Source organism: Zonotrichia leucophrys, chromosome 8 (genome assembly GCF_028769735.1).
Source record: "Zonotrichia leucophrys gambelii isolate GWCS_2022_RI chromosome 8, RI_Zleu_2.0, whole genome shotgun sequence".
Taxonomy (NCBI): Eukaryota; Metazoa; Chordata; class Aves; order Passeriformes; family Passerellidae; genus Zonotrichia; species Zonotrichia leucophrys.
Window position 1 is genome coordinate 2623124 of NC_088178.1, and position 16942 is coordinate 2640065.

At 45.3% G+C, this 16942-nt stretch overlaps 2 protein-coding genes across 4 annotated transcripts in view; one reads left to right on the plus strand and one right to left on the minus strand.

Annotated features, from left to right (window-relative positions):
• Positions 1–12177, plus strand: part of KLHL20 (kelch like family member 20) — a 26440-nt gene extending 14263 nt beyond the window's left edge. For 2 of the 3 annotated variants that reach the window (XM_064720471.1, XM_064720472.1), the window contains exons 5-13: positions 255–349; positions 1533–1648; positions 2415–2598; positions 3810–3953; positions 4195–4328; positions 5569–5777; positions 8098–8204; positions 9756–9836; positions 9927–12177. In XM_064720471.1, coding sequence (XP_064576541.1) covers positions 255–349; positions 1533–1648; positions 2415–2598; positions 3810–3953; positions 4195–4328; positions 5569–5777; positions 8098–8204; positions 9756–9836; positions 9927–9957 — 1101 coding nt within the window. In that variant the 3' untranslated portion in view covers positions 9958–12177. Of the gene's footprint in view, positions 1–254; positions 350–1532; positions 1649–2414; positions 2599–3809; positions 3954–4194; positions 4329–5568; positions 5778–8097; positions 8205–9755 lie in introns of all 3 variants that reach the window. The other variant, XM_064720473.1, reaches the window with a different exon arrangement.
• Positions 12171–16908, minus strand: CENPL (centromere protein L). Its single transcript, XM_064720474.1, has 4 exons — positions 16711–16908; positions 16341–16592; positions 14838–15380; positions 12171–13974 (listed from the first exon to the last, which is right to left on the minus strand). The coding sequence occupies exons 1-4, from the start codon at positions 16906–16908 to the stop codon at positions 13903–13905; spliced, it is 1065 nt and encodes a 354-aa protein (XP_064576544.1). The 3' UTR covers positions 12171–13902.
• Positions 16909–16942: the final 34 nt, after the last annotated feature.

Here is a 16942-nt window from a genome sequence, read left to right on the forward strand (position 1 = left end):
GTTCAGGCAGATGTCTTGACATCTGTAATTTTCTAAAAGTTTCCAGCTGTCATCTTTCAGCTGTTGATGCATCCAGTGGATTGTCCCTTTCTGAAAACTGATTTTCTGCTGGGTATCCAAACTGGGATATTGAAAAGGCAAATGTGCTGTGAGACAAGCTGCATTCAGTTAAAATTCTCTTGTTTTCCATTTGGCTTTTTGCATCTCTGTGGGTATCTGTGGTTTCACCATAGGCGTTCTGGTTTGTGTTTCAGGTGCTGCAGCACGTCCGCCTGCCCCTGCTGAGTCCCAAGTTTCTTGTGGGTACAGTGGGCTCTGATCCACTCATTAAGAGTGATGAGGAATGCAGGTAAATCTCCTCAGCCATTTACAGGATTGAATTATGTTGTCCTCTGAAACTGTGCTCATTTGTCACTGGTAAATGGGTGATGCCTCGCAATTTTGTCTTTGGCAACTGGCAGGATAGGAGAAGCAGGAAAAATTGTTTTCTATTTGTATAATAGTTAGTGGTGTACCCTAGAAGTGGTTTTGTTCTTTCAGGTTTTCAGTGAAATGGCAAATTTGAGTGTGCAGTTTGTCTGTTGGTAAAAGACCTTTCAGTGTATTGGTTTTCATTTTGCCTTTTTTTTTCACCCCCTTTAGTCATGGCCTCTTATTGCAGCGTAGCTCTTGCATGGCTTTCATGATGATCTCTGTGGGATCTAAAGTAGTTTTTCTAGGTAGAGTGTCTGCACTTTGATAGCAGAATTGAACTCTGGGATTAGAGTCTGCTCTTTCCCACATGGATAATGCAGGGAAGTTTTCATTTCCTCTTTTTATGGTATGAGTCTCACCTTTCTGGTTCTGCAGAGTTCTGTATCATCCACAAAGCACATGATCTATCCTGTGCATATTGTAAAGAAGTTCAGGGCACAGGCTAAATTATTCTCTCCCTGAATAAGCATTCATACTGGGGGAATTCCACATTTGTAGAGGGAAGGAGGACTTTTTGTTCTTTTTTGTTTAATTCAAGGGTTTGGAATATTAGGATTAGTCCAGGTGGCAAGTCATGGATGGATGGACAGTGTGAGCTGGAGAAAATAGTTATCAGAAGGGTACTATCTCCATCTATTGGTCATGTGTGAGTTATGTATTTGTGTGCTTTCCAACTCCTGTTCTCTTCCGAGGCAAAACCACTGACTGTTCAGTTTAGCTTGAGGCAGGCTGGGTTTTTCTTTTCTGCATAGTAAGCCTGACAAATCTCTTGTCATATATATTTTTTTATCAGTCTTTTTATAGCAAACTGTATCTATTATGAGCTGTGGCCAAGCACTGGTGCTGGTTTGCTGCTGTCACTGTGTCAGTGGCTCGTAAACAGCCGATGAGCATTGAGGTGACAGCGCGCGTTTAACCGGAGCTGCTCACGCTCTTCTCCTGTGACTTGGCAATACCTGAGGTGCATGACTAGTGCTGCCTGCTCTTCCCATCACTTCTGATTGGCCCCTTCTCCCAAGCCTGACCTCTGGGGATTAATGTTTTCCTGTCTTGCACAGGGATCTGGTGGATGAAGCCAAGAACTACCTGCTGCTGCCCCAGGAGCGGCCGCTGATGCAGGGACCGCGGACGAGGCCGCGCAAACCCATCCGCTGTGGAGAGGTGCTCTTTGCAGGTGTGTGTCCCTGCAGCTGTGTCTGTGTGTCAGCAGGACGTGCTGGAGGGGCCATCTGAGTGGCTGAGGTCACTTGGTCTGTTCTGCCTTGAGAGGAGAGCTCATCATGCTTTACATGGTTTCCTTGTGACGGGAGAGGAGAGGCTGGCACTGCTCTGGGCTCTGTGTAACCAGCAACAGAACTCAAGGGAAAGGCCTGGGGCTGTGTCAGAGGAGGCTTAAGTTGGATATTGGATAAAGGTTCTTACACCCACAGTAGAGTCTGGCACTGGAATTGACTTCCCAAGGCAGTGGTCACAGCACCAGGCCTGACAGAGCTCAAGAAGCATTTGGACAACACACCCAGGCACGTGGTGGGATTCTTGGGGCAATCCTGTGCCAGGCCAGGAGTTGGACTTTGATCCTTCCAACTCAAGATTTTCTGAATCAATGCATTTTTCCCACTGGCTTAGGCAAGGAGACTCCAGGCAGGATTTTCTGGTGGTGGTGTTCCCATAAAGTCTTCACAACCTATTTCTGATGTGACCTGTGCATTAATATTTGAAAGTTTGAGTTAACTTATGTTTCTTACTCACATGATTTCTTTGGTACTGTGCATGCCACAGCATCTCCAAACTTCAGGCTTTTGAAAATCTCCTATTTTATAACTACAAACCTCAGAAGGAGCAACTTAGAGACGAGCCCAAAGGGGGGATTTGTGCCAGGAGCACGGGCAGTGTGTGAGCTCAGTGAGTGTTTTGTGACCCTGTGTTGGTGTTTGCTGCAGTGGGGGGCTGGTGCAGCGGGGATGCCATTTCCAGCGTGGAGCGCTACGACCCCCAGACCAACGAGTGGAGGATGGTGGCTTCCATGAGCAAGAGGCGCTGTGGCGTCGGGGTCAGCGTGCTGGACGACCTCCTCTATGCTGTGGGAGGCCATGATGGCTCCTCTTATCTGAACAGTGTGGAAAGGTAGGTCTCCATAAGGCCCCTGTGCAGAATTTCAGCTGTGAATGCTCGTGGATGAATCACAGTTTGAGCAACCACTGCTTTTGAAGGCAGAGAACATATTTATTTCTGTTCTCCAAGCACAGAGTGAGCTGTCCAACACTGTCCACTTTAATTTCTCATTACACAGTGACTTTTTAGCAGCTGCTTCTGTATTTGCTTTCTATAGAAACTAAATAAAAGGGTGCAGCTTTTTAGGAATTCTGTTCATTTTTGCCATTTCCTCCTGCCTTGCACACCCCTGGTGCAATTGTGCCACAGCTTAATGGGACAAACCAAAGCCTCTGCATAAGGAAGGAATCTCTAGGAGATGGGTCTGGGTGTGTTGGAAGGAGTGCTGATCCTGGTTAACCTTCCTTGCAATTGAGGGTTTGTTTTTAGTGTTGTTGGGGAAGGTGGGGTTACAGTGAGCGTTTCTTAGATGCTGAGGGAAAGATCCTGGATTATTCTTTTTGTGAAGTGACAGCTTGAGAGTTAAGGAACCTTGGCACATAGGCAGAAGAAGGAAAATAGGTCAGTTTTAGGCCTGTGAAAGATTAAAGTCAAACAAGTTTTTACCAAGCTTCCTGTTTCTGGGAGCTGCATAGGGCAGTTCCCATGCCTGAAAGCCACATGAGTCAAGCTCTCCTACTACTCTAAATCTTGGCCCTGTAACAAACTCAATGAGCTGTAAAAATACCTCCTCCCACCTTGAGCCTCCCCTTCTTCCCACCTATCTCTTTGAATGCTCCCAAATTCCCAAATCATTGTATCTCCCACATCCTGCACTTCCTTGCTATGCACTGTATTTCTTTTTCTCTGGATTCCCAAGTCCATCCATGTTTTATCTGGAAGTCCCAGTGCTGGCTGAGTTCCTGTGTGAGCTGCAGGGAGCAGAGCAGAGTTAACTCTGCTGCAAGCTACCACACGCCAGCCAGTCTCTCTCAGGAGCCTGAACCTTTGATCTCCAGCTTGATTCATCCCAACCTGCAGTTTGAACATCCCTGGAATAACATGGAGGGGATGCATTGTATCACTTCAGGGCTTTTATCCAGCTTACAAAGAGCTGTGCTGCAGTTGAAGCTCAGGATAGGCAAGTTTCACAGCCTTGTAGAGGTCCCAAGCATGGGAGAGTCTGAAACAAACCTAGGCAGATAAATTTTGCTGTTTGGTGTGGTTTTTTTTTTTTTTTCCAGGTATGATCCAAAGACCAATCAGTGGAGCAGTGATGTGGCTCCCACCAGCACCTGCAGGACCAGTGTTGGAGTAGCAGTTCTTGGAGGTTACCTCTATGCTGTGGGTGGCCAGGATGGTGTCTCTTGTCTCAACATTGTGGAGAGGTACTTTTTAATTACAAAAAAAACCCAAAAAAGTGGGGCACAGCAAGAAAGAGGATCTCTTAGAGGGTGCAGCTAAAGGCAGAAAAGCTGCACCCTCTGAGAGTGTGAGGGTGAGAGAGAGGAGATAGGAACTGTACAAATCTTACAGGGATTTTTGTTTGGGGAGAATGAATTCAGTCTTCCTGCCCCTTTGTGAAGATGTCAGCACTTCCCTCAGCTCTGCTGTTTATTCTTGTGCCAGGTATGATCCCAAAGAAAACAAATGGACTCGAGTGGCTTCCATGAGCACCAGGCGCCTGGGAGTGGCCGTGGCTGTGCTGGGAGGCTTCCTCTATGCTGTGGGAGGCTCTGATGGAACATCTCCTCTCAATACTGGTATGCCTTTTGCTGTCCCTTCATCCCAGTCACTGCTTGGCCTGGTCCTGGGAGCCTGTCATGTCCCCAGATAGCTGTTGAATATCTCAGTGATCAGTTTGTGGAGTTGTTTCTTCTTTAAATATTATTTTGCCATACAATAACTCACTCTCCAGACTTGGGAGCCCCTATTACTTGCTTGTGTGTCATATTTTTTACTTCTTCAGTGCTTCATTTGGCAGTATGTCCTTAATACAATGATTTGATAATTTGCGTAGGAGTTGCAAGCAGTTTTTTATCTTGTGAATTCCTGCAGCAGCCATTTTTGCTGTAGGAAGGAAGGTGCCAAAGGTAAAACTGCTGCAGGTCAGTTTGTAGCACTGCTAGCTCCCTCTGAGTGTGGAGACAGGAGAGATACTAGCAAGAGTTCTTGGGAAGGAAAGAGAGAACATTAGGGTTTGGGGCTTTGGAAAAGAGAGAACAAATGGGTTCATGGCTTTGGAAAAGAGAGAACAAATGGGTTCATGGCTTTGGAGGAAAAGAGAGAACAAATGGGTTCATGGCTTTGGAGGAAAAGAGAGAACAAATGGGTTCATGGCTTTGGAAGAAAAGAGAGAACAAATGGGTTCATGGCTTTGGAAAAGAGAGAACAAATGGGTTCGGGGCTTTGGAAAAGAGAGAACAAATGGGTTCATGGCTTTGGAAGAAAAGAGAGAACAAATGGGTTCATGGTTTTGGAAGAAAAGAGAGAACAAAGGGGTTCATGGCTTTGGAGGAAAAGAGAACAAATGGGTTCATGGTTTCGGAGGAAAACAGAACAATGGGTTCATGGCTTTGGAAGGAAAGAGAGAACAAAGGGGTTCATGGCTTTGGAAGAAAAGAGAGAACAAAGGGGTTCATGGCTTTGGAAGAAAAGAGAGAACAAATGGGTTCATGGCTTTGGAGGAAAAGAGAGAACAAAGGGGTTCATGGTTTTGGAAGAAAAGAGAGAACAAAGGGGTTCATGGCTTTGGAGGAAAAGAGAGAACAAAGGGGTTCATGGCTTTGGAGGAAAAGAGAGAACAAAGGGGTTCATGGCTTTGGAGGAAAAGAGAACAAATGGGTTCATGGTTTTGGAGGAAAGAGAAACAAAGGGTTTATGGCTTTGGAGGAAAAAGAACAATGGGTTCATGGCATTTTTGGTGTGTGGAAATCAGCTCCAAAAGTGCTCTCCCCACTGCCTGCCAAGCCCGCTGACCGCACCCCTTCCCTCCCTCGGCAGTGGAACGCTACAACCCCCAGGAGAACCGCTGGCACACCATAGCCCCCATGGGCACCAGGAGGAAGCACCTGGGCTGTGCTGTGTACCAGGACATGATCTATGCTGTGGGAGGCAGGGATGACACCACAGAGCTCAGCAGTGCTGAGAGGTACAACCCACGCACCAACCAGTGGTCCCCCGTGGTGGCCATGACGTCCCGGCGCAGCGGGGTGAGTCTGATGCCTCAGGTTTTACATTTCGTGTTTTCCTGTCATTGTTGCCTTTAGAAATGAAGGGATGGGGCTATTTTCAAGCTAAGAACTATTTATTGCTCAGAGAAACATCAGTCTCAGAGCCCATGAGGTTTTAGAGGAGGAAGCATTTGGCCATAGCTCAAGAATAGTCACAAGTTCTTTGTTACAAGGCAATATAGAACTTTCTAACCCAATAGACAGTTGCCACAGAATTTATTTTGCTTTTCTAACCTATCACCTTTATTTACTTCTGCTGCACTGTAGATACTTTTATCCAAGAGCTTCTGTCTCACTTACACATTCTCATAACTTCTAAACTCTTAGTTTATTCTATACAACCACACCCTTAGATTACAAACCCTTCACCATCTTATCAATACAGTTTCTCATTTATTTTAAGCATACTCTTACAACTATAGAAACATAAGTTTGTGATTTTTCTGCTTAATGTCTGCTATTGTACTTTTACATCAATCCAAGCTTCTTCCAAGGCTGCAGATCAGATCCTTCAGTGTCTGTAGAAATTTCTGGTTTTCTCACACACATTTGCCAGATTGTGCACTGCTTTAGTTTATAACTCTGAACTCCATATAAAGTGTTGGCAAGTTCTCCTCACAGTTTAGTCACACAAAACAATCATTTTCCAGCCCCAGAACCCAGGATACCATTGCAGGCCCAAAAAGTGTAAACAGCAAATTGAGGGGAGCAAACTGGGAGGATGGGACTGCATCACCTGCAGCTGGAATTGTACAATTAACCTCAATATGGAAATGGACCAAAACTTATAAAAGTGGGAAAACTGATGACCCAGTACAGAGGGCACAGGGCAGGGTGTCATTGTCACTGTTGTTGTGGGGAGAGCACACGCTGAAGTGTCAGTCTTCTCATGAGATTCTCCTGCTTCCTCCTCTGCATCTTCCCCTCTTTTCTGTGAGGGAAAAAGTTTGCAAAAAACTCTCCAGAGGGTGCAGAGATAGCCAAGTCATGCCACACACAGCTGTTTAGGATGGGGAAATGAGATATTTGAGGGTGTTTTTAAATATTTTTGGGGCTTGTATGCAGTCAACTAAGCCTGAAGCAGAGGAGCTTTTAGGTGACATAGCTGTACCTGGTATGAAATACCATCAAAGAACACTATCAAATTAGTACCTGGATGTCTCTGGATGAATGAGGTGAAAACACCCACTTGCTGAGAGGAAAAAGCTGGGAAACTGGGTTAGCATGTGTTCAGATGCACATTCCCAGCACTCTCATTGCCTTGAGGCATGTGTGGGAACAGAGCTCCTGGGCTTTCACTTGGGCTGTGCCTCTCCTCCTCAATGCTGTGAGTGACAGCAAGTTCCCATCCGCTGCTGATGGTGGTGATTTCTTGTGAACAACAGGTTATGCAGTGTTTTCAGCAGCCATCATGGCTGGGGAGATGGAAATGATCTGGGTGTTTATCATTAGATATTGGATTTTGTGGTAAGGAGAGGATGAGTTCTGTCTGTGAGTTAGTGTTCAGTGTCTGGTGAGGCAAGTATGAATCACAGTTTGAGCAACCACTGGTTTTTGAGGCAGGGAACACATATTTATTTCTGTTCTCCAAGCACAGAGTCCAGCACTGTCCACTTTAGTTTCTCATTAGACAGTGACTTTTTAGCAGCTGCTTCTGTATTTGCTTTCTATAGAAACTGCTAAACACATGCAGCTGTATCTGCAGCTCACCTGACTTCCTCAAAAAGCCAAACAGGGACCATTTTACAATGTGTACCTTCCCTTTTTTCTGTTATACTCCACATTTTCCACTTAGTTATACTCCACGTTTTGATGTTTCGGTGATTTCAAAGATTAAATAGAAAGTCTGGAGGCCAAGGTGCTTACAGATGGTCCAAGCCCTAACCTGAGAGGTTTGAGACCAAGGGCTTGCCTGTAGTTCTGCTACTTTAACCAAGTGTTGTGGGCTGGTAGATATTCTTTCTTGGGGAAGAATTTCAGTCCAGAACGTAAGTTTTGTATGGAAAAAGTTTAGATTCTCGTGTATTTATCATCACTCAGATGGTTCTACTTCTTGTAGCTGGCAATAAGGGGAACCCTCTGCTTTTTCTTTGAGAGATTCTCTAATCTGAGATACACATTTAACTTTCCATGTCTCATTTTTTAGGGTATTTTATCGTGCTGTGCCCTAAAGAAAAAAACCCCAACCCTCTCCTGCAGACTGCCTTTCACCAAACACGGTTATTAAATAGTTTCATTAATATTTTCATTTTAAACCTTCTTTTGAGTACATCCCAGCTAAGTAGTGGCTGTTTTGCAGGTTGGCCTGGCTGTGGTGAATGGACAGCTGATGGCAGTGGGGGGCTTTGATGGCACAACGTACCTGAAGACCATTGAGGTGTTTGATCCAGATGCCAACACGTGGAGGTAACTTGAATTTGTGTGACAATCAGACAGTGAAATCCAGCTGGAGCTGTCCCAGGAAAATGAGGAATGTGGTACACACCATAACAGAGAACTTGTGTAGGGTAGAGCCATCACAACATTCCCATTCTGGCTTCTTGCCTTGCAGGAAAGAACCACATTTTGAAAAATATCTCACCATGCCCCTTCTGTTCATTTTGGGTTGAGTCTCTCCTGCATCCCAGTAAAACTGAGCTTGTCCTTAGCAGAAGGAACTCACAGCCACCATGTAGAATTTGGCCTGATCACTTCTTGCTTTCAATTTGAAGCAGTGATTTCTGAGACCTTTTGGAGGAGCTGAAACACTTCAAGCACATGATGTTATTCCCCTTTAAATCAGCAGGATTCAGCCACTGGAAGAATCTCCAAGCTGAGACAAATAATATGAAATTGCTGATCAAAATATATGCTGAGCAGAAAAGAAAGAGGAAAAATAGCCTTTCTAGTCATAACTATACTTGAAAACAATTGCTTGTGTATTTATTCCCAAATGTAATTAGCATGAAGTATCAAGCACCTGTGGCTATTTTTGCTGCTCTGGTGATCTGGCAAGGGTGGGGAATAGAAAGAAATTAATATCCTTATTCTTACTAGTGATAGTAGTAATTTAACCCTTCACTGATAAGAATGGCTGTCATAGCAGCAATGGAGGAATTTCCCTTGGTTTGGTGAGCCATGGGCCCACAGGACCTTTGGAACTGCTGAGGAAACCAGTTGAGGAGAAAGTGGTACATACATCAAATTCCTTAGTGGAATGGTTTCAGCTACTCCCTGTGAGTCCAGAGTTAGGAGTGACTGCCTGGCAGGCATTCACACAGCTTGGGAGATTATTCAGGGTATTATTAGCTTGTGATTTTTTCCTCCACTGAACTCAATATAGGTAACCAGCTTCCATGGTCTTCCCTTTCTTTTGTATCTTGAAGATATTTTTTATTTGTACAGCTTGACTGAGAAACGATTCTGCTGCAATTTGACTTTAACAAAGCTGTTTGGAGAACTTGCTTCTCCTGTTCCTGCCAGCAGACTCCAGTGGCATAGAGGGGGATATGCAGCTGCAATCTGTAGGGATCTGGTATCCCTGTGAAATGCAGACACCATTGCAGTCAGCAGATGGTGCTTGGGATGTGTTATATCTCAGTTGGCTCAGCTGAATGTAGGGGTTTAGACATACAAATTAAATTAGTTGAATTAGGAGGACTAAGCCTAGTCCTGTGACACCCAAAACCTAGCTTAAGGTCAGCTACAGTTTACAAATTTCTTTTTCTTACCAGACAGTGAGCAGGAAGTATTTATTTAACAGAAATTTGGTGTCAAATCAAGCAGCAGTTTCTGTCCTGAGAGGAAGGCACGAGCAAATACAGCTGTTTACTTATGAAGTGTGTAAGATGGGTGCTCCACAAGCTCTTCTTGACTTTAAGCAGACATTAAAGATGGTTCAGCGTTTGCCATGGCAGCTGCCAGAGGTTGGTGTCCCCATGGAGCAGGAGGTGTGACTCTGGAATGTTGTCTCTGCAGGTTGTACGGCGGCATGAACTACCGGCGGCTGGGCGGAGGCGTGGGGGTTATCAAAATGACACACTGTGAATCTCATATATGGTAAGCTTCCAGAGGGAGGGAGTCCCCTGCCTTCTCATTCCTAGAAAAAAACAAACTGAAGAGACTTGTTGACACTGGACCTCTTTGCAGCTCTAGTATGCACGGTCTAGCTCCAATGTAACTCTTTGTCGGTGAACTCTTTCTATGGAATTATAAAAACTGACTTCTGTGAGAGTGTGCCCCGCGGGAGACCACGTTGTCAGACTCCAGGGAACCACTGGACAAAAGTAGAAGTGTTGCTTATGTCCGTATTTTTTCTAAATAGTTCTACATTTTTGGAATAAACCAAACTGTAACAGTTCTTGTAGCCTAAAAGGATGCTGATGTAGAGCCTATACACTCTGTACTGGGAGTCTGGCTAGGAGGAGGGATTCCTGCTTTCCCTCCTGCTGTGGGAGCAGTGGATGTGGCAGCTGTTTGGTGGGCGAAAGAGGAAAAAAAAGTGATACAGAAAACATTGCTTTTGCCTTATTTTACAGAGAGCTTCAAAAAAAAAAAAATTACTTGACCTGCAAGGTGCCACCTTTGCACAGAAGCTTTTCTGTGCACAGAGTATATTTATTTTTTCATTTGATTTGTATCATGTATTTCCTTTGTATCGCTCACAGCGATGATTCCAGCTTTTTATATACATCTGTGTGTGCATATATATATGTATTTTATATATATATATATGTATATGTGTGACTTGCATTTCGACCAGCTGGTGGTTTGGGCAGGGCTGTGTCCTGCCAGCTGCTGTGGTTCCAACCCTTGTGGTATGATTTGGGGTCTCTTAGAGGACAGGAGAGCTGTGAGATGGGTGCCCTGAGTATCTTTTTAGAACCAGAACTCTCATCGCTCAGCTGAATCAGTGAGGTGCCCAAAAAGGGTGAGAGGAAAAGGATTTCAAGCAATGCCTTTTTACTGTACAAAAATTCAGCTTTTCTCTCTTCTCTCTCCTGTGTGTGAACTTGTGCTGGTTTGAAGGTGAACTAGCAGGGGAGGAATTAACCCCACAGAAACACCTTGTGAGAGATTACAAGTCAGAGTTGCAATTCAACAGAGAGATGACAATAAATGCAATGAATACACAAAGAGTGGCTTAAAACCAGTCCTGATCAAACAGTGGTTGCAGTCCTGTTAGTGATGGATGAGGTCTTGTTAAAAGCACTGGTGCTGTGGAAAGGCCTGGTCCTTCTTTGGATGTCCAGTGGTGGTGGTTGTGTCCAGACCCCCAAACCCCCAGATCATGGACCCTCAAATCCAGGCAGGAATGTTGAATCCTTCCCCCAGAGCAAGGGATTTCCCAATGAAATGATGGAGTCCTGAGTCATAGGATGTTTGGGGAGTCCCTGATAGGACAGCTGGGTGCAGCTGTCACTTTGAGAGGACAGAGAACATTGCACCCAGCTCCCAGCTGTTACAAAGGACCCACCACTCCCAGGAACAATGTCAGAAATCATGCAGCTGGGTGTGGAATGCAGTTTGGCTACACCCACACTGGTACTTTATCCTGCAACCACTGACAGAACTTCAATCTAGCTCACTTTTAAAAGCCTTTTTCCTCCTGTTGCCTGTTTGAGATCAGTTCTTGTCTGAAGCAGGGTGCAGGTATCATCTGTTCATTCTGATACCCACTTGTTGTGTTCTTGCTGGAAGGGCAGACCCACAGCCAGCTCCTTCCTGCTGGGGGAAAAAATCCTCAGACCAGCCTGAGCTCAGCTGCCCTCTTGTCTGTGTCTGTAGAATTCCTGACCCTGATGGATGGAGCCCTCTCTTTGAGTGGTTTTTGTGCACTTTGCCTGTGTGTGGTTAGAGCAGGGAAAGGTGTGAGGCTCATTGAAGAGTTTGGAGGGGAAGGGCTGTTTTCTGGCACTGTGAATAACTGTGGGGTCACCCAGGAGTGGGGAGAGAGCAGGGAAGAACTCAAGACTCAACAGTTCTGTTTTTACTGTAATTTCTATTGAGTATGGAAGAATGACCTTTTGCACCTGATCTAACTGTGGACCTTTACTAAATTTCATTTTGAAAAAGAGGACTGTAAATTCTTGAGATGAAAAAGGCAGTGCTGACACCTTAAGTTCTTTAACTTCATCGTTTGATTCATGTAACTCAGACTTTAATGTGCTTGAATATAGTAAAAAATACACTACAGTCATAAATGGGACATTAAAACTTTTATAAAAACCCCTTCCCCCCTAAAGGTCGGTATTCTTGTGTTTACATATGAAGATCATTTGCACCTTTACAAGGAAAACAAGTATTCTGTAAACAAATGTTTACATGTATCATTTATGCTTTTTTCTAGCATGAGTAACTTGTATAAATAGTGCTATCTTAATAAATTTCTTCTACGCTGTTCCTGGTTTGTTCCTTGGGGTGAATGAAAGCAGTGGGAGGTGGTTTTCTGTGGTTTATATGGACAAAGATGCTGGAGGAGTTTTTTTTCCCCAGATAAATTCCAGTAAAAGAGGCTTAAAAAACTCTGCTGTTTCTTGTTACCCTTCACATCACTCTGAGCCAGCTTTTTGTGGAAGGAAGTATCTGTGCTATCTGCTAAATCTCATCTCTGCTCATTTAACAATGAGGACAGCTCAAGGAAGGGGTTAAAAGAGGCTGTAAGAATTTAAGTTTTTAGAGATTATTTATGCAAATTTGTTGGAAAGAGCTGAGCATTAGATTTAAAACTTAGCCCTGGGTGTAACAGTCCTATTTTCAAACCAAATACAGGTGCCAGTTATTTCCAGACCTTCTACTCCTTTGTCCAATGCTCTTCTGACTCCAGAGAGCAAACTTTGTCTGAGATATTTCTAATAAGGAAACTAAAGCACCAGAAGTGATAGTTTAAGTAGCTGCTGAGCTGTCAGGACCTTCAGAAGATCACTTAGCTGCTTTTACCAGGGTAAGAATTACAGACTTCAGCCTTAACATGCAAAAAAAAATCCACCCTCAACTAGTAAAGAATCTGAAACCAAGTAATTCTGGAGACAGATTGGGAGCTAGGCATGCAGTTATGCCATGTGTTAGGCAGTTTTACACTGGGAAGAGAAAGGAAACTTGCACCCCTATTTAGGAGAAGGTCATGGTACAAATCAGCTCCCAGAGGTGCTGCACAAGTGTGAAGCAAGAAATTAGACTTGGAATTTTGTTGCTCACAGAAGCATTTAATAAGTAACAAGGGGTGGTTTGGTCAGGTAAGCTGGAATTGGAAATAAGCTCCATGCAAGGATATATTTAATTAGACAGTGGTGGTCTTTCCTTAAGAAAAAAAGATGGAAAAGACTTTCTTTATTTAGTACTGTATTACAAAAATCTCTCAGCAGGTGCTGCTTTCTCTTCCTTAAATGTCCCTCTGACCTCTAACCTGCTTCAGAAGGGAGGGATCCAACATCAAATTCTAGCACACGGCTCCAACCCTGAGAGCTCTCTGGCCTACAGGATTACATCCAAGATTACAAACATCAGGACAAAGCCCAGTAACTATCAAGCTTATCCACACTTTCCTATCTGTCAATGTGCCTGGGAGGACCAGCAGGCTGACATGTCCAATTTCATGCCCAACTGGAACATAAATGAACATTATCACCATTACCAAGTACCCTTAACAAGCTAAAAAAGGAGTTAGAAACCTGGATTTTTCTGCCCTGGATTTTACAGCATGCACCCTTTCTCAGGTGTGCTGAACTTTGCATTTGGGGTAGCCCAAGAGTAGTCACAGTTTAGGCTGTCCAGTGAAAACCAACTTAGAAACAACAGAAATACCTGCCAGGGAGTTGCACCAAGAACTTGCACTGTTTGTCTCTGAGCTGATAGCTGCTCATAAATGAAATGAGTGACTCTGAGAAAACAAAGCTGCTCAGGAAGCTGCCACAAGTTTGCATTGCAGCCCTTCTTCAGGGCCAAATGTCTGCTTGACTTTGCTGTGCATGGAATTACACAGCCAAGTGCTGGAGGTACAGTCTGTCCAAAGTCAGCCAGAATGAGAGGAAAGAAGATGCTGCAGGAGTGAGTTTCCTGGGGGTTTCTCAGCACAGACTGTCCAAACAGAAAGCCTTTTGAGTATGAAGAGCTACTGAAATGGCTCTCACTGTATCTGAGAGATTGCAAGTTCAGTCAGTAGCATCAGCACTCCAGGCAGGTACTGGCTGTGTAGAATCTGCAAAAAAAAAAGAGAAAAAAGCCTGTCAAAGCAACAATTGCATTTGCCAGATTTCCACACCCTGAAGCCCTGCTTGGAAGGAAACTACCAAGTGTTCTGTGTGTTTATTCAGCTGCTCTGTTGTTGCTTTACTTCTCCCATACTGCATATGACTTGAATCCTATCCCATTATGAAAAACCATATCTGAATTTACACAGCACACATTCCACAGGAGCACCCTTCAGAAAGCCTGAGATATCTCTGTGTGCTTAACTGCAACAGGAAAAGTTGTTTCAGGCAGTTTTAAACTATTACAGATAAAAGCAAGCAATGTGCTCCTCATCATAGGGTAAATTTAAACAACTGCATTTGCACAATGTGCCAAGTCCCATCATAGGTTAATTTTAAACAACTGCATTTACACAAACTGTTCTTTAACCCAGAAGAAAATATTGTATTGCTTGAAGAATTAATATTCTGTGGTTTGAAGGGTATTGGAGATAACCTCTGTAGAAAGACCAGCACCTTTATGAAAAGGTTTACATGTGAAGGAGTCTTCTGCCTATGTCTTAATAACTACAATACTAGAAAGCTAGGAACTTTTTGTGAAGTTTGGGATCTTTTTAAGTCCAAAATGACTTTTTTTATGGCCTAAGAAACTTTCCTGTTCATACCACAGCTAATACACACCTATTTCTGCTCCAGGCAAGTAGCTTCTGCTGCAACACAGTAATATAATACTGTGCTGGCAGCTGCCCCACCTCTAAAGCTGAGGGTTTAACAATTCCTTGTAGGAAATCATGCAAAAGAACCATGAGACTTTCAGGTACAGCTGTTTAATTTGGCCAGCATTAGAACAACCTGCTCCTAAGGGCCTCACCTTTACAATCCCATCACAGTGTGCCGAGGCAATGGCTGTGGAAATCTTCACCAGCTTCGCAGCTGACAAGTGGATCTTGAAGTGCCTGTGGAAGTGAGCATAGAGGCAGTCCATGAAGACATCCACCTCCTCGTGGGTGATCTCTCCCGGCGTTTTTTGCACCGTGTCCCACAGAGCTTTGGCATCCTCCGGGTGGATGGCGTAGGAAATATCCAGCGGCTGTGCCAGGCGGGGCACGGAGAAGACGAGTTCCACGGCTGAGGCAGCTCTGTCCAGCTTGCAGCCAGCCCACATGGCCACCATCCAGCTGAGGTTCAGGGGGCTGATGGCCAGGCGGCGGAAGCAGCAGTCGAAAGTCTTCTGGAACCAGCTGCCCACCAGGGCCGTGTAGCTCTCGGCGCCGTGGCTCAGGAACAGGGGCAGGCAGGTGAAGTGCTCGGGCACGCTCTCGGAAAGCTCGTCTCCAAACACGGAGCAGAACCAGCCCAGCCACACGGGTTTGTCCTCAGAGTTCCTGGAGGAGCTTCGTGACCTCGAGGAGAGCTGCGATGGGGAGAAGAAGCATTGCAATGCTGCAAAGCAAGTATGGCTTTTTTTTTCATCAGCTAAAAACAGATACTGATTTAAAGTTTTAAGACTTTTTTACAAGTGGTTTTTTTTTGCCTTGTGTCAAACACATACAATTATTCAGTCTATCCATGACATCTCTAAAAGCTCAATGCAATTATGTTGAAAACAGCAGAAAAAGCACTTTTAAATTCCTTAGGAACAGTCCTGAGATCTGAGTTTCTGCTGCTTAACTCCCATGGTACATCCTACAGCCATTGCCACAATGAGCCTGACATTTCAGTAGCACATTCCACTTGAAGCAAAGCATTTCAGAAATATTAAGTTCTGCTCAGGAAGTGGGATTATGCTTTATCCAGGAAGAAAAATAACCCATCCAAGTCCTGGCAGTAAATTGACTGCTGAGCTAAAACATCAGACAGAGATTGCTATGTATAGTTGTACTGTAGAATATAGATAGATATTGCTGCTGTTTAACTATATAGATGCTATTAAAAAGTTGAACTCAAACTTGCTCTTTATTGTATGCATTGCTTAGGGGAGATCACAGAATCAATTAGGCTGAAAAAGACCTCTGAGGCCATCAAGTCCAGCCTGTGACCAAGCTCAACCTTGTCATTAGACCAGGCTTTTGACTGTGTCACATCCAGTCTTAACTTAAACACCTCTAGGGACGGTGACTCCACCACCTCCCAGGGCAGCCAATTCCGATGTCTAATCATCCTTTCTGTAAAGAAATTCTTCCTAATGTCCAACCTAAACCTGCCCTGGCACAGCTTAAGCCTATAAATGTTCAGTTTCACTTAAAAATAGACACGATTCAGTTTCATTAAACCACAGTGGATGCCCCACTAGCTATTCCACACAGCTAGGGTTTAACTTCGGGGCTTCCTTTCAAGACAGAGCGTTCCATCAGAACAAAACCAGCGCCCTCACCTGCACGAGGAGGGCAGCCTGGTCCAGCTCGCTGCCCCTGATGTCGGCAAGGCTGGACAGGGCCACCTTGATGTCCAGCTCGACGCCCACCTCCACCGCCAGCCCCTTCTGCTTCTCGGCGGCGATGAAGGCGCCCAGCAGCCGCGCGTAGTCCCTGAGGCGGGCGCGGCGGAAGCCGTACAGAGGGGTCACGCTGTACAGCGTCCAGGCTTTCCGCAGCACGAACGCTGTTTTCTGCGGGTCCGCCTTTTCCTAGCGGGGAAACAAAACAAAAGGAATAAGGTTCAAGTTTGACTTTCCCGCGCGTCGCAGCGCGGCTGAGGGGACACGGAGGGAACACGAAGGTGCCACCACCCGTGCCTCCCCGTACCTGAGAGCACAGCGCTGGCACAATGAGGCGGCCATGGCTCCGTCCGAAGGGCAGACCCCGGGAGAGCCGCCTGAGGCTGGGCAGGGTCCGCACCGCGCCGTCCTCGGGCGCTTCCTCCGCCATGGCCGCCGCGGCCCGCCGGCGCCGTTCGAACTTCTTCCCGTCAGCCCCAGCGCGGGGGGCGCGCCCCTCCGCCATCTTTGGGGCGGGCGGCGCTGAGGGAAGGAGGCGG